This window comes from Triplophysa dalaica, chromosome 4, assembly GCF_015846415.1.
Source record: "Triplophysa dalaica isolate WHDGS20190420 chromosome 4, ASM1584641v1, whole genome shotgun sequence".
Lineage (NCBI taxonomy): Eukaryota > Metazoa > Chordata > Actinopteri > Cypriniformes > Nemacheilidae > Triplophysa > Triplophysa dalaica.
This window is the reverse complement of record NC_079545.1, coordinates 2,247,449-2,268,887: the sequence shown is the minus strand read 5'-3', so window position 1 is coordinate 2,268,887 and position 21,439 is coordinate 2,247,449. Positions and strand designations below refer to the sequence as shown.

The window sequence follows — 21,439 nt, the reverse complement described above, 5'->3', positions numbered from 1 at the left end:
AGTCTTATGGGTCAATTTTTCGAAATTGAGATGTTCACATAATCTGAAAACTGAATAAAGAAGCTTTATGTGGATGCATGAGTTGTTAGAATATATGGACAATATTTGGCTGAAATACACTAGTATAAAACTAGTGTGAAATATTTAGAAAAGGGCCTTTTGTTAATCGGGGCACTGTGGCAGGTCATCCACTCACAAAAATAAAGTTTATATATATTTTTAAGGTAGGAAATTTACAAAAAACTTCATGGACATGATCTTTACTTATATCCTAGTGATTTTTGGCATAAAAGACAAATCTATATTTTTTTTTACAAAAAAATGTCCCATGCTACTTTAGATTGGTTTTGTGATCCAGGGTCGTATAGGTAAAATAGTACATGGTCGATTTACCCATGAAGAAACACGTGGGGAGATTTCATTGCATTTTAATTTCTATGCAGCAGAGCTTGCATAAAACTTTCACAAAAATAGAAATGAACAAATAAATTCTTCAATGAACTGCATGCAATGATTTTCCCTACACGGAGTCAACAACAACGTAAATTATTACAACGGAGTCATGTTGTTTTCAAAAAAAAATCATGCAAAATAAAGCACAGTAATAATACAGCATAGGAGGACCTAAGATGTGTTATTTCAGAAATGAGTAAGATGTAAAAAAAATACATCACAAAAATCTGCCAAAGTTTTTACAAACTGTACATTAAACATTTTTTACATTTCAGTTTTTTCACCACTTGAAACTTGACATGTCTCGGAGAATGAGATTACCTGACAATTGCTTGTTTTAATAAAGGGACAGTTTACCCCAAAACTCAAGTTCTGTCATCATTCATCCTCATGTCTCTTTAAACCTGTATCCGACTCTTTCTGCTCTGGAACACAAAATAAGATATTATGAGAAGTGTTTTAGTGGTTACATCATTGAAGTCAAAGGGTTCCATGTAGTTTGGTACCAACGTTCTTCAAAATATCTTCTTTTGTGTTCTGTAGAAGAACAAATGTGATACAGGTTTGGAATGACATGAGGGGGAATAGATGATTACAGAATTTGTTTGTGGGGGCAAACTGTCCATGATTCCGCTTGCTAACCTTGACCATTCACAATGATTTTCCTCTTCTTTTTCTTGATTTTAGGAACCTCCTCATCAAAGTCTCAATTCTTACAGCCTCACTGTGGATGGAAGAGTTTTGGGTATCCTGAATGGACACATTTTCGACCTTGCTTTTTCTTTTCTTCTTTTTGCTCAGCAACACATCATCAGTCTGAGACTCTGAATAGTCTTCCATCGCCGTAATGTTTTCAGCATCACCCTTTTGCTTACATTTCTTCTTTCTATCCTTTATTTTGTTCGCCTGCAAAACAGTTTCGCCACAGGTTTCTTCATCATCACATCTGTTTTTTTGCCGTTCTTTTTTAGGCCTTTTGGGTGTGTCACTTTTATTTACCTGAGTACTAGAGATCATCTCTATATCATTGTCAGTAAATTCAATATCCTTCTTCCTCTTTTTTATTTTCACTCCAGAATTACCCGTGAACTGTTCTTCAGTATTGTTCTCTTCTATGAATGAGTCAGTCTGTCCTTTTGTAAGTAACACAGGACTTTTATCTGCTTCCTTTACTTCCTCATTTTTCTTCTTCTTTGTTTTCTTTGGCCTTATTTCAGATGGTGTCGACATCAGACTCTGAGAGTTTCCAGAGAGCTCGTGATTAGTATGTGATTCACTGCAGTCTTCAATGAGACCATTTGAATGTCCTTTATTCTTTTTCTTCCTCCTCTCAGGTGTTTCCTCAGATTGCGACACAATCCTCTTCTTTTTGCGTTTAGCCTCATTTAATGCATCGCCTGCATTACTTTTCTTGTATCCTCTTTCTTCAAACTCTTGTGTACTCGACCCGTTTTCTTCTTGAGACACAGGACACACATCAGGCCGCTCACTTCCATTCCTTCTCTTCTTTTTCTTCCCTGATTTTAAAAGAGTTACACCGGGTGATGAGCATCTTCCCGTTTCCTCCGTCGTCTGTGTATCCGCAAGTTTCGTGGGCTTCAATCTCATCTCAAGATTTTCCGCCACACTTGTTGTTTCTTCGTCACATGTTGTCCTCTCTGTCTTTTTGTTCTTCTTCGTTTTTTTGCAAGACAACACGGCAGTTTGCGATTCGTTGTGCTGAGACGTCTCAACAGAGTCTTCATCTTGCGTTTTCATCTTTTGCTTCTTTTTCTTTTTAACCGTTGTGCTGTCTAAAGCCACCACATTACGTGTCGTCTCCAAGGGCTCTGATGTTTTTCCACCGCGAGACGAATAACTCAGACGGCTACCAGGTTTAGAAGAATCCTCCATACTTCCATTTGACAGGTTTAATGTTGCGTCATCACATTTCCTCTTCTTTTTCACTTTGTGGGACACTGAACCACTGTCTTGGGCATTTTGAGTGTCTACACTAGGCTCTGCAGCATCGCGCTCTTCTAATTTCTGCTTTTTCGCTTTTTTCTTCTTAACATGTGAGATATCTGTGTCATCTGAATACACAGACAACCTGCTTGCGTCACATGACTGTTCTTCGTTGGTTCTGTTGTGCTCACGTGACTTCCTATCATCGTCCTTGTGTGTAGTTATGAGTCCGGTGACGTCATCACCGCTGGTCTCCACTTTTGTTTCTCGCCGTATCGTATCAGTTTTTTTCCTCTTCTTTTTCCTTCTAAGAAAGCCCAGTTCAACAGGTTTAAACAAAGGACTATCACCCGTTTCAACAGCAGGGTAAGCATTCCTCGCAACCTCAACCGGTCCTGATGCTGTGTCAATCACTGTGTCTTCATCTCCAACTTCAACATCTTTGGCAGACTTCTTTCTCCTTTTCTTCAGAGACTTGATTTTCCTTCTTTCAGACGTAGGTTCAGGATGCGAGTCCAACAAACTCTGGCTAGCGTCTTGAGAATCAGAACATTTATTGTCGTCAGCATTTTCCTCCTGTTCACCTGTGACCAGCGAAGGAGCTTTAAAAGACGTGGAGATTGTCTGAGATGAACGGTGGGTCATTTCACCGGCTGCTTCTGAATGCGCTAGACTCTTACCTTTCTGTCTAGTAGTCCCTGGTCCAGATTTAGAAACATATAGACCAGTTGCTCCATCTATTTCAGTTATGTCACTGTCTTGATCGCTGTTCTGCATGAACAATAATGTTTCTTCTAAGTCCAGTCCAGGTGTTTTGTGTGTGATGCTGTGTTTTTTTCTTGCTTCACTATTATTATCATCATCAGGCAATATAGTTCCAGTTCCACCATGTTCTGTGCGATTCTGTATGGTTACATCGCCCCCTGGTGGCAGAGATAAGGAATTGCGTTCTGTGTTCATTCTAGGAGCTTCGTTCACCACTTGAGTCAGTCTCTGCGTGTCCTCAATGAACCACACATGACCGCCATCTGATTCTTCATCACCCAAACGGATGACGCACACTTGTTCAGAACCATCAGAATCTGAAAGTTCAGATTCTGAACACAAGACCTCCAATGTTTCACTTTGGTTTTGTAACCTCTCGCCCTCCGCATCTTGGACCCTCCTCTCCAGAATGGATTGTGTGAGCCATTTTTGCTTGATTTTATTGAGGACAAAGCAGGCTTTATTCTGAAATGGATTAAAATAAAATAAACAGATTAGTACTTACTCTATGCTGTCTTGTCATTCTTGCACACTAGCATTCACATTAGTAAAGAATTACAGCACTGACAACACGGAATAATTCACAAAGTACATTTGAGATGGTCAAAAGAAATACACACCACCACTGTGACTTCATGATCGCTGGTTTCCTCGTCAAAGTCATCAGATGGCCTAGAAAAAAAGTTTACTTATCTTAGAAAAGTTATTTTTATAACTTACAAATATGCTTGTTTTTATGACTTACACAAACTCCAACATGTTTGGACTTCCTTTAGACTTATGCATTTTCTTGATGCATTTGAAGAACCCTCCAATTTCTGAGTTCTGGTAGACAAACGAATGAAATATAAATCAGATAAATAAAATAACAACATATGCGTGTGACATACAGAAATATTGACATCCCCATACCTCTAGAACCTGATGCTTCTGTAAGGACAGGTGCTGTTGTTTTTGTGACTTCAACAAGAATGGAAAACTGGCTTTTATGGGGCGAAAACGTTTTCTGGGACCATTTCTTTTTGGTTTCGTGTAGCGTTTCTTTGGTGTGATCATAAAGCCACCTAAACATTGCCACCTTTTCAAGAAGTCCTCTGAGGTGCATTCCTCCTTCTCATTTTTTGATTTTTTGCCAGAGACGGACCGCGATCGAGCAGCTGGTTTTTGCCTTATCACCTTTTTGGTCTCTGTAGCAGAACATTGTGTTATAAACAGGCTTTCACCGGAGTCTCTGTAGATGGGGATACAGGACAGAAAGTTATGCATGTGGAGCTTGAGAAAATGTGCAATTGAAACCTTTCCGTTAAGTGCAGTATAGATAATACATAGGAAACAATAGCAAACAGAAATTCAAACAAATTTGATATTATTATGGTAATCGTATTGGTTTTAAAAGAGACTGTTATCTTTACAGATATCACCTTACCAATATAATATTTTAGTATAAGCTCCAAAACAGACCTTTTATAATGGCTTTAATGGCAGAGAGCGAGTGGCTCATTATAGTATTTGTCATGGTTCATAATGTTTGTTTTTTATGCAAGGATATCTTCATTCTTAATCATTTGATATTGCATTTACTACTATAAATAGAACCTGTTATGATAAATGAATCATTAAAAATGATTCTACCTGTCTGACGACAGCTCATCCCCTGAAGCATGTCTTCTCTTCTCAGGAGTGCACAAGGTCTGAACAGGCGAGCTCACAACATTGAGAGCCATGTTTTTAAAACTCGTGCAAAGTCAAGTTCTCGAACAGTCCAATGGAGCGAAGCTGATGTCATTCAGGCTTTTTCTGCAACTGACTACGTCCAAGCACGAAGATAATAGTTTGTAAATTAAACAAAGTAAAACAAAGTTAAACACGTGTGCTATCGTTTCCAGCAGACGAGCGCCATGCGACTCCGCCCAGGAAATGCGTAGGCTGACAGCCCACGTGATCATAGATTGGTGCAGAACATATACATTTAACATTATGTATTTGGCAGACGCTTATCGAAAGCGACACACATTACTGTACATTGTATCTGATTATGTGCCATCCCCTGGGCTCGAACCCATGATCTTGACACTGCTAGCGCCATCCTCTAACCACTGAGTTACAGGAATGCTTAAAACCGTACCGGAAGCGAAACAAGGATGTTAAATGCGTTCACTGATATAAAATTAACAAATAAATCGTGAAATCAACGAAAGGGATGCTCGAAGACTTTAAACCACGAAACAGCATAATCGCCACCAGTTGAGGGAGCCAGAACCAAAGACTAAATTAACAAACCGATGCAGTGGAATAACTAAGAATGGGGAAAAGTGCAACGCTCATTACCAGGAAGTCCCGCCTTCCAGCAAAAGAGCCAATCGTTAAGGAGTATTGCTAACTAGGGGATGGGCTCTGTACGGAGTGCCTGTCAAGCGCTTGCGCTTACATTTCATAATTTCATCGGTACTATATTTAATATTATATTTAATTCGAGTTTAATATATGTACAAAATTACTTTACGTTCTACTACGAAATGATATGTAATATCATTAAAGTCAAGTCAGATTTATTTTTATAGCGCTTAATTTGTATTGTATCAAAGCAGCTGTACCCCCCATAAAAACAAAATTAAAACAACAACCAAACATAGAATAAATATATATCACCTTAAAAAGTAGTATTAGAACTTGGAGAGATTTCCGCAACATCTCGCGAGACCCAGGCAAACGTCTAACGATATCCAGAAAGTGATGCATTGTGGGATACACTTAGTCTTGAATCCCGGTATTCAAGATAGTGTGGGTTAAAGGCACTGCACTTTGGCTTTTTTTAGACTTCCTGGCGTGCAGGCGCTCTCAAGTGGCCAAGGCCGTAAGTGGGGGTATTTGGACGCAGCCTTTGCCAGAAACCGGATGGCCAATCAAAACACTTTCATGAGTTTGTTTAAACGCCCCGGTTTAGGGTCCGTCATATCATATGACGAAAAGAAGAGTGTGAAAAGCTCCTCATCACGTGATTCGGCTCTATAAACCTGACACATAGCGAACGATACGATAGACGCACGGAGAAGAATGGCAAACGCCAGCAAGACCGAAAAATTCCAGCTCCATGTACCAAATCTCCAAGAACTGTGTCAGGGTAATCCTTCTCACTTCATTTCACAGTAATGTACAGTATTTCCTGTCAGTGTGTTTAACACGAGTAAACAGAAACGACGCGAGTCCAAAGTTCAACAAATACGTAATATGCATGAAACATCTTTTCAATGTCCATAGTGTACAGGATTGGTAACAATGCTTCTGCTAAAAATAGTGCTTCGGTTAACACATTTAGAAGTCACGTGCAAATTCCTACAGTTTTTTTAAAGATCTGCAAAGGCCTGTCTTTATGGTTTAACTATAGTTACCATGTTTCTTTTTTATTTTGTAAAAACAAAGTAACCACAAATGTTTTTTGGTCTCTCACCACAAAAAAAAAACAGATTTTAGGTCTGTGGAATACACTTCCAATCTTCATTAAAAATAACCTCAGATATATTTTTTAATTCAATATAAATGTGTTTCACAAGAGTTAACCAGGGTTACATTTTAACTAGGGCTGTCAAAAGATTAATCACATCCAGAATAAAAGTTTGTGTTTACATAATATTTGTCTATGTACTGTGCATATTAATTATGTTCTTATAAATACAAACACATACACATGTATACATATTCAGCAAATATTTACATTCATTTATTTATATTTACCAACAATTGAAATTATACATAAATGTTTAATAATTTTTTGATTCTTCTTAAATATATGCATGGATGAGTTTGTGTTAATTAAAATAATAAATTATTATGCACTGCACACAGATGTATATTATGTAAACACACACTTTTGGATGCGATTAATCGCGATTAATCTTTTGACAGCCCTAATTTTAACTATAATAAAACCATGATTACATTCCCAAAGATTGTCTGTTGTTTCATCACTTATAAATGATGTTGTGGATGTAACAGTGCTGGAATCGGGACTGAACAAGAACTTTGCGGATGTTAAAGTATCCGTCACCGACTGCCCGGATCTCACACAAGATCCTTTCAGGTTTCCTGTCAAAGGTGAGCACAGACATTACTTAATTCATACGTCAAAGAACAACACGCAGTACAACACACGTCACTCTTTAAACAGGTCTGTGCGGAAAACCTCGCATAACTGATGTGGGAGGTGTTCCCTATTTGATTCCGCTGGTCCAACTGGACAAGGTTTGTTAAAAAAGCATATGAACATAATTATAAAGAATCACTCTTATTTTCTAACTTGACACATTCGTCAGATGTACAACATGAATGCCGTGTCTAAGCAGTTAGAGCTGCCCGGAGCGTTTATGCTTGGTGCTGGTGCCGTCTCCGCCAAAACAGCCGGGATAAATGGAGAGGTGTGTATCACAGCAAGCTGGTCTTGCACGTAGAATACGGACACAGATAAATAAATGAAAGGTGTTATTACAAAAAAATATTTGGAATAATGCTTATAACCAAACAGATCTTGGCCACTATTGACTACCACGGCATGAAAAGTGCTCCAGAACTGCTTGCTTTCCCACATTCTTCAAAATATCTTCTTTTGTGTTCAACAGAACAAAGAAATATATAAAGCAAATTTTTAATGGACTGCTCTGTTCTCCCTCCAGTTAATGCCTCTGGTGTTGACTGAAGCTGAGGGGAGACCTTTTGTCAATGGCAGTTATTATGCCACCATCAACCCACTGGATGGAAAATGTCTGCAGGAGAAATACAGCGACAGGTTCCATGACTGTGACTTTGGCCTTCTTGCAAACCTCTATGCGTGTGAGGGTAAACCTGGAAAGGTGAGAAACAGGTCAGATTCTAGTCTAAAAACAAACACTTTGTGTTTCGAAATGCAATTATAAGGAATAGTTTACCATAATATAAGTGTTATTTACTTTCCCTTGTGTTGTTCAGTCCCCTTTTTGCTTTCATCGTTTTGTTTCATTATGGATTTTTTAATATTATATTTCAATAGATTTAGAATAAATCAGAGGATATGGTCTCTTTTCAACCTTTAAAAGACATTCAATATTATAATATAATACATATGACAATATTATATTTATTAACTCCACGTTACTCCTTCTGTGTATGTGAAGTGTCCTGAAGGCATAAGAGTGGGTTTGGTAAAAAACAAATAGATTATTTAAACAAGTTCTTGACCTGTTTCTCTTCTATTTGTCCACTAGAGGGCGCACAAACAACATTGTTAAAATGTTTTATTCAAATGCATTTGCTGTGTGTATTGACAAAACGTATGCTTGTAACACAGTGTTTATAAGCGATGGCAAATGTCATTGCAGGTCATTGAGGTGAGAGCCTGCAGGAGAACCGGAGAGCTCAGCCTTGTGAGCTGCATGAGAAAGACCATGGAAGAGCATTATAAAGAGAAAAGTGTCGCCCTGGGGGGAACTTTCATCATACAGAAGGGAAAGGCAAAGGTCCACATCATGGTAAATATACAGTAAAATAAAAAACCGAATGTAAGGTGTTTCAATGTAGTAAATAAAACGTTATATGTGAAATGATGAGATGGATGTAAACGTAACCTTGTCCCTGTTCTGATGCGTGTTAGCCACGTGAATTTTCCTCCTGTCCACTGAACACCGATGAAGATGTTGAGAGCTGGCTCAGACATTTTGAAGTCAGTGCACCGTTTATCTGTCAAACTGTCATGGTGTCCAAAGATCCGGTGAGTTTCGACCCACACTTTCACATCAATTCTTCTCCATAAAGTCATACTATCAGTATCTATCAGGTTTTTTTTTGGTCGCACCATATTTAGCATTTCATTTTACATTAAATAATGGATATAGTAGCTGTGTATGTGATGGATAAATCTTGAAACATAATGTGCACAAAGGAATTAAGAAATGGTTTACTATTTAATATTTTATACTGATTCTTCGATTTTAATCGTTCTTCAAAATTTAAAGAAACAAAAAATCCTGTATCGATTCTTAAGGGATTTCCCCTCTCGTCCAGAGGATGGCGCTATTGTTCAAGTTGAATTTTGAATTCTGTTTTATTTCTTAAACGTGTTTCAAGTAGTTCATGAATTTCAAGCTGTTTATGATTTCACTTTTGCACATTTTTTACATTAATGTTTGGTGACTCATGATACAATTAAAAAGTAATTATATTGTGTAGGCTATACTAATATCATGAATGTGTATTAAATTAATTTAGCTGAGTAGGCGGGGTTTCAGTTAAAATATGGATTCCATGTCTTCAAAACAAATATTTGAAATACAATGCTCATAACTAATCGATATTGAATTGAATCGAATCTAAATTGAATCGTATTGTAACCATAAAAATAAGAATCGAATCTCCAAAACGGTCTTAAAACCCAGCGCTTACAAAAATACTGCATTGCTTTACATTTTATATTATTAGACTGAAATTGTGGTCACACTTTCCAAGAAAATATTGACTGGAGAGCAACATAATTTTATTAAATTAAATTTGCATCTAAATAGCCTGTATTATAAACAACATTGTTTAGCTGCATTTAATTAACAGTAAAGACATGAAACTAACATCAGATTGTGTTTGTTGACTATTCGCAGGGTCTTGACCTGAGGGTGGAGCATACTCATGGTTTTAGTCATCATGGTGAGGGTGGGCATTACTACATAGACACCACCCCGAACACTGTGGAGTATGTGGGATATTTCCTCCCTGCTGAGTTCGTCTACCGTATCGACCGACCGACAGAGACACACAATGTCGGAAGAGATTAAACTCCTCACAATTTAGATTCACGTGTATTTGTACTGCAAAAGATTGTTTTTTAGCCCTCTTCATGATTTTTTGTCTGTACAGTTCTACATTAATGAATGGTAGATAGACACATTCGAGTCAACACTAAATCATAATTTACTTGCTTTAATCATCGCTGCATCTAAGAAAACAACAGAAGATCTCTTTCAGGCAGCTAGCTAAGCAAACATTTTTAAACTGTATTATTAATAGTAATGAAGTTATTGTCATTCATTCACTTTCTGATATTAAACATGCATTTTTCACTCTGAAACATGATATGAAGAATTTAGGAATACAAACCGGGGCCCCTCCCCAGAAATATATGTTGTAAACATTCTTCCAAGTATCTTCTATTTGTGTTCAACAGAACAAAGAAACTTATACAGGTTTGGAACTACTTGAGTAACTCATGACAGTATTTTCATTTTTGGGTGAAGTTAACTGTTAAAGGGCCAAAACCCCAAAGCACAATTCTTTATGATGTTTAAGCATAATTAAAAACGCTCTTGATGTTTATTATTTAGTGTTCCTTTACCCCTTTTTCTGATTTATTTGGTTATTCTTGAATGCACATTCAGAAACTCTAATGGTAACACTAAATCAGTTTTACTGATGTACATTAGATGACTATTAGTGATGTACTGAGAATTCACTTCAAACAGAAGATTATACTGGCCATTAAAAGGGTATTTAAGTAAAACATTGTAAAAAAAGTGGATTTTTGTGGAAAATTATACATTTTTAGTAGTTCAGTAACTTTATTTTTCAACACTGTTACGTCAAGATAAAAAGACAAAGGCACAATAACACTCCGCTCTATCACTAGAGTGACCTGAAAAACATTTTTATTGGCTTCAGGTTTAAGATGAACACATACAGCCATTAAAACGAATTCTAAATTATTCTTTTAAACAATAACAAAACAATAAAAAAATATTCTAAATTGCCGTTGGGTTTTGCGGGCAACAAATGTGATGATCAATAACACTATGATCTTAAAAAACACTAGATATTAAAACAACACTGGTTTCCTTTGTCAAAAAAACTGAAGAGAAACCAAATATACTGGTTAAGTTTAGAAGCACGTTGGAAAATAATTCTAGATGAGATTTACATATTACTTTCGCTTCCACACATCTGTTAAAAAGAAGTAGAAAAAAACATGACATATTAGCATTGCTTTAAAATAAAATAAAATCTGAAACACAGAAATAGCTGATGACATAAAAAACCAGACCAGTCGTCGTTCCGTTGGTTAGTTATGGAGAACCATGACATCTCTTACGAATGTTGTATAATTATCAGGTATAGCCGCACTCATGACTGTTGTAAAAATGGTGACCCTGGAGAGAAGATCATACTCTGGTTTACTTCAGCTAGTGAATGTGAGAATTTGTTTACAAAAAACACAAGTAAATGAATAACAAGGAATGTTCGATTTGATTTTAAAACATCTGGCAGAGAGAGCAATGGTTTGACTGTTGTGAATCTGTCTGTGTCTGTGATGACGTAGAGAGATTCACATGACGGATTGGCTTGCTTGATTCACACTAAACTCAACATTGTCTTGTTAGATCACCAGTCGTGGTACGATCACCATGAGATAAGTGCTGAAGTATGTTTGCATTGCTGATCAGCACACGCATATGAAATGAAAGTCATTACATAGGAATAGAATGTCATGTGATAGAAATATGGGCAGTACACATCAAGACTGCAATAAAATATAAGTCCTTCTTACCTGTTGCGTACAGGAGTCACAGACAAAACCTGTGGCAATGACATTATATTACATTGCATATCCCTTTACTAGTGATAATAAGCATGCAAAAAGATGATACTCAAAATTACCTATCTACGGTACTTTTCACAATTTTGCTAAACTTTAATGCAAAAATTGTATAGAAAAATTATACAAATTTCTTCATATACCTGAAACAGAGTATTCAGACTAATGTGGTTTTGACCGGTGGCGTTCAATGCTTTCATGGCCACGTCTCTGAAATAAAAAGAAACAGAGGTACAATCCTCAATCCAAATTTTTTTAAGATTTTGATTAGTAATTGGTCGTCTACTAACCGTCGATGGTCTCTTTTAGGGGGGGGCAGCCAGTGGTCATAATTTGTTTCAACTCGGTACCAGCTAAAAAAATCAAATCGTTCAAATCACAAGTTACGTGAGGTCTTAAAAATCAAATGCATGAAATGTAGCGGCATCTAGTGGTGAGGTTGCGAATTGCAACCAACGGCTCACTCTACCCCTCCCTTTCAAAGCACTACTGAGGCTGAAATAGAACTAAGATGTCGTCACGTTTTTGCTTCTTTGCCGAATGAGATAACACATTTACAAAAGTTTACAATGAAAACCTATTGTAACATGCATATGCAAAGTAACATCCTTATTTTGTTTTTCTTTATATATATTTTTTTTTGCCGCTTACTTTCCATTGAGTGGATCCAGAGGCCAGATATCTGCTGATCTGCTCCTGTCTCTGGTGATGACCACACCCTCGCCAGGACGAACTCCGCCCACAATGTAATACACATCTGCTATGATCGGCACCTTGGCCAGTCTTATTACAGCATCCCTAAAATCCGAAGCTTCCTCAAGAGTCTGAAAAGATTAAAGGGAAAACTATATTAGTTCATCCAAAAATCGCTTTTCTGTTGTTCGAAACCTGTGAGACTTTCTTCTGTGGAATACAAAGAGAGATGAGAGGTTTAAAATGTCCTTTCTTATGTTTAACCGAGGTAAATAACTAAAGAGAGTAAAGACAGGCTCAAAATAACAAACAGAAATGTTATGTTGTGTACTTGTTATATCCATTTCGCGCATCAGTAAATTCATTTGATATGTGCTTCTAATATAGAAGGTATTTTAAAATACACTTTAAAGTTGACTTACCCTTCGCACGAGCCAGCTAACAGGAGAACGTTTTAAAAAAACGGCTGAAATTACATTCTCCCACCAATGTCCCTTATCTGTGAAAATACAGACACAAATAAAACTTGTGCAAAAAAAATCTGATTATGTCTTTTAAGATCTACCTACTGCGTTCATTGGCAGTAACTGTAAACTTGTTACGGCTCTGTCCTGTCCACAGTCCAACATAACCAGCAAACGTGGTTCCCCTGTAAGCCACCTGCACACGTACACAATTTATATTTACCATACTTGAATCTATTATGGAAAAGTAACAGGGTTTTTTCCACAGTCTGCAGTACCTTTCCGTTTTTAATAAAATGTATATCAAGTGTAAAATTTCTCAGCACATCGAAGGGATAATCCATGTTTCTGCCATGGTAGATGTTTCCCTTAATGTCCTGAGTGACGATACTGGTGCAGAACCTGCGTTAAAGCAAAGCAACCTCAATGAATGTTGAAATATCAGCATTGCATGTGATGACGTTATGAAAGTAACTATACATACGCAGACACTTCATAGGCAAAGTTTAAAAGTACAATATCCGAGATGTCACTTCCATAGATCGAAGCCAAGCCCTGTATTTCTCCAGCATACGGCTGTGGGATGTATTTCTCCAGTGCTCTCACTACAGGTTTAATGGCATTGTGAACCCATTTAGGAACAGTCTTGCTGGAAAAAAGGGAGTTCTAGATTTATTCAGAGAAGATATGCAACACTTGTTTCGGCAAACAAATACTGCAAATAATACTGTAAATAAACTGCATACATTTATAACATTTTATCAAACATCCATATTTGGAAACCCGGGGTAATACATGTGCGGTTAGATCTCCGCACAAAAATGTAAAATAACGTTTTACATTTTTTAACCGAGTCTTTACAATTGCTTATGGATTTTTTTTTGTTGACAATAAATAAAGTAATGAATGGAAATAGTATATTTTTTATCTAGAAACCTTTATCTCCCCATACCTTTCATGGGTTTAATGGAGATCTTGACCTTACCAATATGGCGGCACATTGACTAATGATTAAAGGGGTCATATGAATATTCGTCTGACACACAATCAGACGAATATTATCGTTTGTTTAAGATGTAATGAAATGTGTATACATGATTTAAGGTTAAATAACTCTGCATTTTCCATATACCGTGCATGTTTTTTATTTCCTTTCTGCCCCGCCTCTCTGAAGCGAGCAGGGTGTAAAAGATTGTTAAGGTTTTTTTTTTTTTTGTTAAATATGTGTTAATATGTTAAATAGTTACTGTTTTATACTGTTTTACAATTTATATACGACGTTATAAAGACTATACACAAACAGCCAAATACATCATACAGAGTTTGTGTGAGAAACAAGCTCTCATTACAGCAGGGAATGGTAACATAATAAATAACGCGAGTGCGTTGGCCCTTCTTGATCAACCAGTGTTACGTCACATCTCGTCGCGACTCAGCAAAGACAATAAATCCCATTATAAACACCACATTTGTTGCCTGTGGTTAAAACATTATTACTGATTATAAGGACTTATGTTGTCTTTTTTCACGTTGCGCGCGTGTCTGCATTTGAAGATCACAAACACACGACAAACTCAACCCGCGTTAGTCCATAGCAAAGTCTTTTACAATGACAATATACTTACAGGCTCAGAATCTGAAGCGCCTGTCATGTGAAGTTGTAAAGGTTGGAATGGCCCGCTTTTTTACCAAAGCTTTCGTGCATTGCCGGTCTTGATACCGGTAAATAAAATGTAACCTATCTTTTTTATTTGTCTCATCTTTTGGAAGGGCAAACAAAGAAGCTTTTTTTCAGCGTCTCCACGACATGGCTGCACCAGCGACGACACAATGAGATTTACAGGTACACCCACCTTACTTGCGTTTAAAGTTGGGCGGTCTTATATCACGAAATGACGTAGATTCATGGGGGTGTGGTTACACAAGGCGTTTCAGGCATGTCTGGGTCAGCGTTCGCTTTTAGATAGAATTCATCTTTTCTTTCAACACTTTAATTTTTGCAATTTTACATGCATGCGGGCAATTTATAACACACCAAAGTCACCGAAAACACGTATTCGCGCCATATGACCCCTTTAAGGACTCTAATAGTAATCGATTAGCACCCAAAAACAGCAAATTATGATCACATTGGGAATAGAATGTGACTGGACCATTGACATAAAACCCCTTTAGAAAACGAACCCCTTTCCCGTACTTACTCGATCACTTCAGATGCTGCTTCTTGCAAGACATTCATGTCAAAGAGATTTTTCAGAGGAGCCCATCTCTGATCTGCAGGCACGTCCAGACTAATATTCACCACCGGAGGAGAGAAATCAGCTGTCGATACGCAAAAACAAGTCAACAACGCAAATATCTGGAGCTTCATGCTGAATTCAGTCGTTCCTTTGGACACACTGACTCTCCTCGTGCTGTTGACACATCGCCTGTTGTGATTTCATGTGACACCCTTCACACCATAACTTCCGTAGAGTATAAAAACAAGGAACTGGCGCAATGACTGCGAAAACACAATAACCACAAGGGGGTGAAGCATGTGCGCACACTGGCCATTATTGTGAGGATAAACGAGTGAAATTAAACCAAGAAACTTTCGCGATCAGGACAGATGCGCACGAGGAGTTCATAGCGCGTAAAAAGGCTCGGACCGTTAATGTGATTCTAATGCGCCACGGGGACCAAAAGTGGAGCTGAAAGTCAACATTTGTCGATACGTGTATTTTGCGGGATTGCCGCAGATGTTGAATTTCCTCAAAATCGGCCGAATAAGGTGAAGTGGTGACGAACTGAGGGAACGCAGGAGCGAGGTGAGAAAAGACTTGGGGAGAATGCGGTGCACGTAACGCGAAGCGCATGGCCATGTTGCCTAGACACAGTACACAAGTGGTACTCAAGTGACTAGAACATCATTTATTACCCTCATCTTACTATTATGCTTAATTTTCTATATGTTTTACTCTTTTTCTTTTAATCGAACTAAGCCAGTTTCTTTGAACTGCTAACGCATATGCCACCAGTTAGTGGGTCATCAGAATAGAATGAAATAGAATGGAATAGAAAAGAATAGAAAAGAATTAAAGCCACTTACAATCACAAAATAATACCGATTATTACTTGAAGATAATAAAACATCGATGGGTTGTCTTAACAGAACCCCAAAGTGTATGGAAATATGTGACCCTGGACACCAAAACCTGTCTTATGGGTCAATTTTTCGAAGTCAATATTTTTACATCATTTGAAAGCTGAACAATGAAGCTTTCTATTGATGTATAGGTTCTTAGGATATGATATCTGCCGGAGATATAACTGTTTAAAACTCTGGAATCTGAGGGTGCAAAAGAATCTAACTATTGAGAATTTTTTTTTTGTACCATAGATCGCTTTGGATAAAAGCGTCTGCTCAATGACTAAATGTAAATGTAATAAGAGGAACTGTTACTGGTCATCCACTCACAAAAATAAAGTTTTGATATATTTAGGGCAAGAAATTTACAAATATCTTCGTGGAACATGATCTTTACTTAATATCCTAATGATTTTTGGCATAAATGAAAAATCAATCATTTTGACCCATACAATGTATTTTTGGCTTTAACTTAAAATGTTCCCGTGCTACTTAAGACTGGTTTTGTCATCCAGGGTCACATATATAGTTTGTATTATTGCAACATTTTAAAGGTAAGCATTTTTACCACGCGTTTGGGTTTGTCCCATAGATCTATGGTTTGTACCGTAGACTGGTAACAACTGATTTCATCTGCGCATGCGCACAACAGTCCAGTAGGTTTAACCTTAACCGCAACTGTCTTGAGGACAGCAGGGCGCGCCACGCGGATGTTTACACTAGTGCGTTGCGACTTTGTTACGAGTGTCAAGGAAGGATTTTTGGGGTATGTTGGTGTTAGCTTTATGGCATGCGATTCGACAAATGTTTGCATAAGAGCTTTGCATGTTAAAATAAGATATTTCTTTTTCAAATTGCGTAAATTATCTCACTGCAGCATTCTCATGCGTTTACTGGTTTGCCTTTTGTATAATACGAGTACGCAAGCTGTTTTATAATTAAATACGCAATCGTTTGGCATTTTGGTGATGTTGCATATGGAAAAACGCACGTGTTTATAAGACGCGTTATATTTTAATTGTAATTCTTTCACATAGACACGATATGGCGTTGCGTAAGTTTGTGATGTAACTTTGTTTGATAACTTTTCCGATCATGGTTACATATCATAACTTTTCTCAACACATTGGCACAATACTACATATGTACACATGTGATTTTCTATTTATGTCTCGTCAGGAATCAAAGTTGTGTCCAAGATGAAGATTGCAGTTCTCGGAGCGACAGGTCAGACGGGACAGGAGCTCGTGCAGCAGGCGCTACAGCAGGGACACACAGTCACAGCCATCGTCAGAAACCCTGCAAAACTCACCGTTACACATGACAACCTGAAGGTACTGAGCTCAAAACCTTCTGAATCTTCTGTTTATAATGTTCATGAAAATGTTTATGCACAACTGTTGGACACGTTACAGCACAAGATCCAGTCACAAACGTATCTAAACTTCTATACTTTGCTGTGTTCATCATTACAAACTGAACACTTTTACATATTGAGATTAGAATAGTTTGAGTGGAGTGTGTTGAAATAATTATCCAGAAATATTGTATTTGAAATAATGTTTCATGGCAAAGAAGTGAAAATATACACTTATTTGTGTCTTACATTTATTCTGTTTTGTATTAGAACAGCTTGAAATGAGATTAAATCATATTTTAGGTTCATTGAGGGCTGAAGGTCATACTAGTCACAAGGATTGCATAAAATTGTAATGTGTTACATTTATTGGTTGATATCACATGATATGTTTGGTCCACGTGTTGTGCATTTAAGAATGAAAGAATTTCTTTGAGTCATACACACACACAGACAGCAAATTTATTAGATTAACACCATGCCGTCCTACTTGTATCATATTAGAAGTGTTACAGTATGCTTCTAAAGAAGCCTCCCCGTCTTATTTACTTGCATGAACTCATGTGACAGGTGGTTGAAGGAGATGTTTTTGCTGAAGACAGTCTGAAACCGCACTTCAAAGGTCAGGATGCGGTCTTCTCCTGTCTTGGCTTTCCAATCTCATTTTTGTATGGAGTCACTGGCTACACGCAGTCCATGACGGCAGCCATAAACGCCATGCGTGAAGTCAAAGTTAATCGCATCATCACCATGACATCATGGTACACTGACCGTAAGCACTGTTTTTCTAAACCAAAGAATTTGTACAATTATCGTGTTTCTTATATAATGTTTGGATTCCTGTGGCACACTTTTCAGCGAATTCGGGCACCAATGCTTCTTATCTTATCCGCTTCATGTTGCTGCCCATGATAAGAAGTGTTCTGACCAACATGTATGAAATGGAAACCTTTCTGAAGAAGACGGAGGACATCAACTGGACCGTTGTGAGGCCCCCTGGTCTCAAGAATATACCAACAACTGGTGAGCATCGTGTGTGAAGCAGCATCATCCAATTATTGTTTCTCATTACTAATTAGTGTTTGCCTGTCTCACAAGACCTACATTTATATTTATGTTCTCTTTGTTATGAAAGCCAATGAGTTTTTAACTCATGAAGGTTACTATGTTCCTGATGAAAATGGCCTTCCTATTGGGCAGTCGGTGTCAAGAGGAGATGTGGGGCGCTTCATGCTTTCTCTTCTCAACAACAATGCTTGGATGAAGAAGGCTGTTGCTATCATCACCAAATAAATTTGCACTACACTTATGGAGGTATTATTTCATATACATAGCCCTTGCCAAACAAGAACTCCTGGTGGTTTATAGTTCTCTCAAAAATGAAAATTCTGTCATCATTTCTACTACTGCAATAAATGGGGGATGAGATCTGTTTGGTTACTGACATTCTTAAATAGCTTATTTTGTGTTCATCAGAACAAAGAAATGAATACTAACAATCTGACAGTGAGCAAATGACAACAGAATTTTAATATTGGCGTGAACTTTCCCTTTTAAAAGTACACGTGTATACTTTTTATTTTATTTTAGTGACGCATTACGACTGCTAACCTTATATCATAAGACTAGATGAATGCCGTTTGTATTTATGGATAAACAGTCATTTACCTTATGCACTGATTTGTGCTTCTCTTTAAATAGGGAGTCTGTCACCCTGAAAATAGCACATTGATTTAGTGTTTAAAAACATAAATATAAACATATATTCAGATGCAATTTAATACATGTATGAAAAATAAAATCACCAATACTCAAATACAAGGATAGACAAAATAAACACGTATTTACTGCACATTTAAATGTTTGTTTCTTTTTAAATTGCCGCGTAAATGAGGTATCATAACCTTTTTAAGGTATTTCGCTACTTTACATCTCTAATAATTTGACTTCTATATCAAAGACTTTTATTGTAAATTAAATAGAAAATTGTCTAAAATAGAAAGATTGCTTTTATATAAACTGTTTTAAAATATATTGTGTGATCAGTTTGTTCACAATTTACATCTTTCCCTCACAGTTATGATGTCATATTGTGACACCAATAAAGCTTAAACTAAATATTTTTGTCTTATATATTTCATTAATACAAACTTTCATCACTGATTCATGTCAAACCTGTTTGACTGTCTTTCATCTGGACAAAACAAAATAAGATATTTGAAGAATGTTGATAATCAAACAACAGTGGACCATATTGTCCTCCATTTTATGAAACATTTCAAAATATCTTCTCTTGTGATCCACTTTTGGGTGAACTGTTCTTGTCAGTAAACTGGAGTTAATACAGCTGGAGTAGACTGGTGTCTTCTGACCACATGAGAGCAGTATTGTACTGTTTTCTGTATGGGCTGTAGTGTCAAACATCTTCAATGCACTATCACTGAGCCCTTTGGACACGGAGGTCAATTGATGTTTAAAATAGTTATGCATTCCAATGCACAACAAACAAGCATTTCAGAATTTGCATTCTCTCGCTATCCCCTTAAGGCTTCTAGACGTTTTGCCCCACATTCATTTTTCGAGTTTGTTTTAAGAATGGTGTGAACATTTATTTGTACCATTAAAATGTATAGTTTGTAAAAAGTCAGTGTTGAGAGACATGAGCACTGTCATTGGATTGCCCCTGTAAATGGGCATGTGATATTTCGCTTTATATGAATAGATCAAACGTCCGTTCTGACCAACATGAGGATTGTAAATATTTCAAGGCATGGTACTGAAACTGGTCAGTTTGTGTTATCAAAGTCAGTCAACTCCCTGTCATGAAGGGGATTTTTAGAGCCAGTCTGATCGGTTCCTGCACGTCATCGGTATGCTTTTATCTTCAAGCATTGTTATCATTCATTTACATAGAACAATGAGAATAACATGTGCATGAAAAATATCTCTCGTTTACTTCACTGTACATCAGAGACGCAGTAAACGAAAGAAAATGATTTATTTGTAGCATCTGGATGACAGAGTGTAAGGTACAGTAAGGTGGCTGATAATAATGCATGAAAAAAATCTGGTTGATAATCTTGCGTTGATTATGAATGTGTGATGACGAGATTGTGATCTGAGGACTTTGATTCCTTTGCTGAAATATGCTGCGTTTTGTAATCCGACACGGGCAATAACCAGACTGTTGAGAAAGAATAAATGAGGTCAAATGTCATGTGTTAGACAGTGGTCAAGGTTATGTGATCCAATGAATCTTTCATCAGAACATCATCAGAACTGTTATATAAACGAGCACTTAACATTTTGAATGTTTTTTTTTTTTTTTATAAGTATGACTTGCATAGGCGCCTCCTTCTTCCCGGGTTTTGGCATCAATGTAGCAATGTTCAAAGAATAGGAGGAAGGAGATGCTCACTTTATGCTTCCGATCTCCTCCGTGAGAGATGCGGGACTGATGCAACGCGCAGCTGACACTCATTATCACTCGCGTCACTGGCCCAGCCTCGTTCCCTCACGGCTCTCGTCCCGCCGTGCTCGTTACAATCATGTCTCTGTTCTTTATTATTAATTGAATTAGTTGTTATTTTGGGTGGATTGCAATAATTATTGATTTATTGTATTTTCTTAGTTAGCTGGCCTAAGAACATCTGGCAAAGGAACTACCAATGAAAACTAGCCTTCTGGCTAATTTGGGCACATTTACATCCATGGATGTGTTTTAATGTACACTGTCTCTTTTGAATTAAACAATAAACTTAATATAAATCAGAGTTTTACCTTTAAGTGTACTTCTAGACGACATTTACTAATAGCAAATACACTGCCTGTCCAAAAAACACACACTCCAATATTTCGTTGGACCGCCTTCAGCTTTGATTATGGCATGCGGAATGTCCATTTTTTTCCAGAGTTGAACACATTTTTTGCCCAGATCTTGTTTGGATGATGGGAAAGTCAGTCCGCTGCGCAAAGTCTTCTCCAGCACATCCCAAAGATTCTCAATGGGGTTAAGATCTTGACCCTGTGGT

General features: G+C 37.3%; 4 protein-coding genes across 6 annotated transcripts; 2 read left to right on the top strand and 2 right to left on the bottom strand.

Moving 5' to 3' along the window:
- Nucleotides 1–412: 412 nt before the first annotated feature.
- pho (phoenix) lies at nucleotides 413–5,432 on the bottom strand. The gene is made up of 5 exons (XM_056747211.1): nucleotides 4,795–5,432; nucleotides 4,075–4,393; nucleotides 3,908–3,987; nucleotides 3,783–3,834; nucleotides 413–3,627 (listed from the first exon to the last, which is right to left on the bottom strand). Exons 1-5 carry the CDS (start codon nucleotides 4,884–4,886, stop codon nucleotides 1,105–1,107), a joined length of 3,066 nt encoding a protein of 1,021 aa, XP_056603189.1. The 5' UTR covers nucleotides 4,887–5,432; the 3' UTR covers nucleotides 413–1,104.
- A 593-nt stretch (nucleotides 5,433–6,025) lies between these two features.
- On the top strand, nucleotides 6,026–10,491 carry c4h11orf54 (chromosome 4 C11orf54 homolog). The gene is made up of 8 exons (XM_056745937.1): nucleotides 6,026–6,283; nucleotides 7,156–7,254; nucleotides 7,328–7,401; nucleotides 7,473–7,574; nucleotides 7,830–8,006; nucleotides 8,511–8,660; nucleotides 8,783–8,899; nucleotides 9,780–10,491. Exons 1-8 carry the CDS (start codon nucleotides 6,217–6,219, stop codon nucleotides 9,951–9,953), a joined length of 960 nt encoding a protein of 319 aa, XP_056601915.1. The 5' UTR covers nucleotides 6,026–6,216; the 3' UTR covers nucleotides 9,954–10,491.
- Nucleotides 10,492–10,798: 307 nt separating this feature from the next.
- Nucleotides 10,799–15,437, bottom strand: LOC130418927 (N-acylethanolamine-hydrolyzing acid amidase-like). Of its 2 annotated transcripts, XM_056745141.1 has the most exons (11): nucleotides 15,123–15,437; nucleotides 13,406–13,570; nucleotides 13,200–13,323; nucleotides 13,027–13,117; nucleotides 12,880–12,956; nucleotides 12,416–12,588; nucleotides 12,055–12,117; nucleotides 11,908–11,974; nucleotides 11,717–11,745; nucleotides 11,213–11,318; nucleotides 10,799–11,112 (listed from the first exon to the last, which is right to left on the bottom strand). In XM_056745141.1, exons 1-10 carry the CDS (start codon nucleotides 15,290–15,292, stop codon nucleotides 11,231–11,233), a joined length of 1,047 nt encoding a protein of 348 aa, XP_056601119.1. In that variant the 5' UTR covers nucleotides 15,293–15,437; the 3' UTR covers nucleotides 10,799–11,112; nucleotides 11,213–11,230. The 2 variants fall into 2 exon arrangements, with proteins under 2 accessions (XP_056601119.1, XP_056601118.1); XM_056745140.1 differs by having other exon boundaries at nucleotides 10,799–11,318.
- A 152-nt stretch (nucleotides 15,438–15,589) lies between these two features.
- Nucleotides 15,590–20,715, top strand: LOC130418928 (flavin reductase (NADPH)-like). 2 transcript variants are annotated; one of them, XM_056745143.1, is made up of 5 exons: nucleotides 15,590–15,731; nucleotides 17,231–17,385; nucleotides 17,979–18,180; nucleotides 18,267–18,431; nucleotides 18,544–20,715. In XM_056745143.1, exons 2-5 carry the CDS (start codon nucleotides 17,251–17,253, stop codon nucleotides 18,699–18,701), a joined length of 660 nt encoding a protein of 219 aa, XP_056601121.1. In that variant the 5' UTR covers nucleotides 15,590–15,731; nucleotides 17,231–17,250; the 3' UTR covers nucleotides 18,702–20,715. The 2 variants fall into 2 exon arrangements, with proteins under 2 accessions (XP_056601121.1, XP_056601122.1); XM_056745144.1 differs by lacking the exon at nucleotides 15,590–15,731 and adding an exon at nucleotides 16,709–16,817.
- The last annotated feature ends 724 nt before the right edge of the window (nucleotides 20,716–21,439 follow it).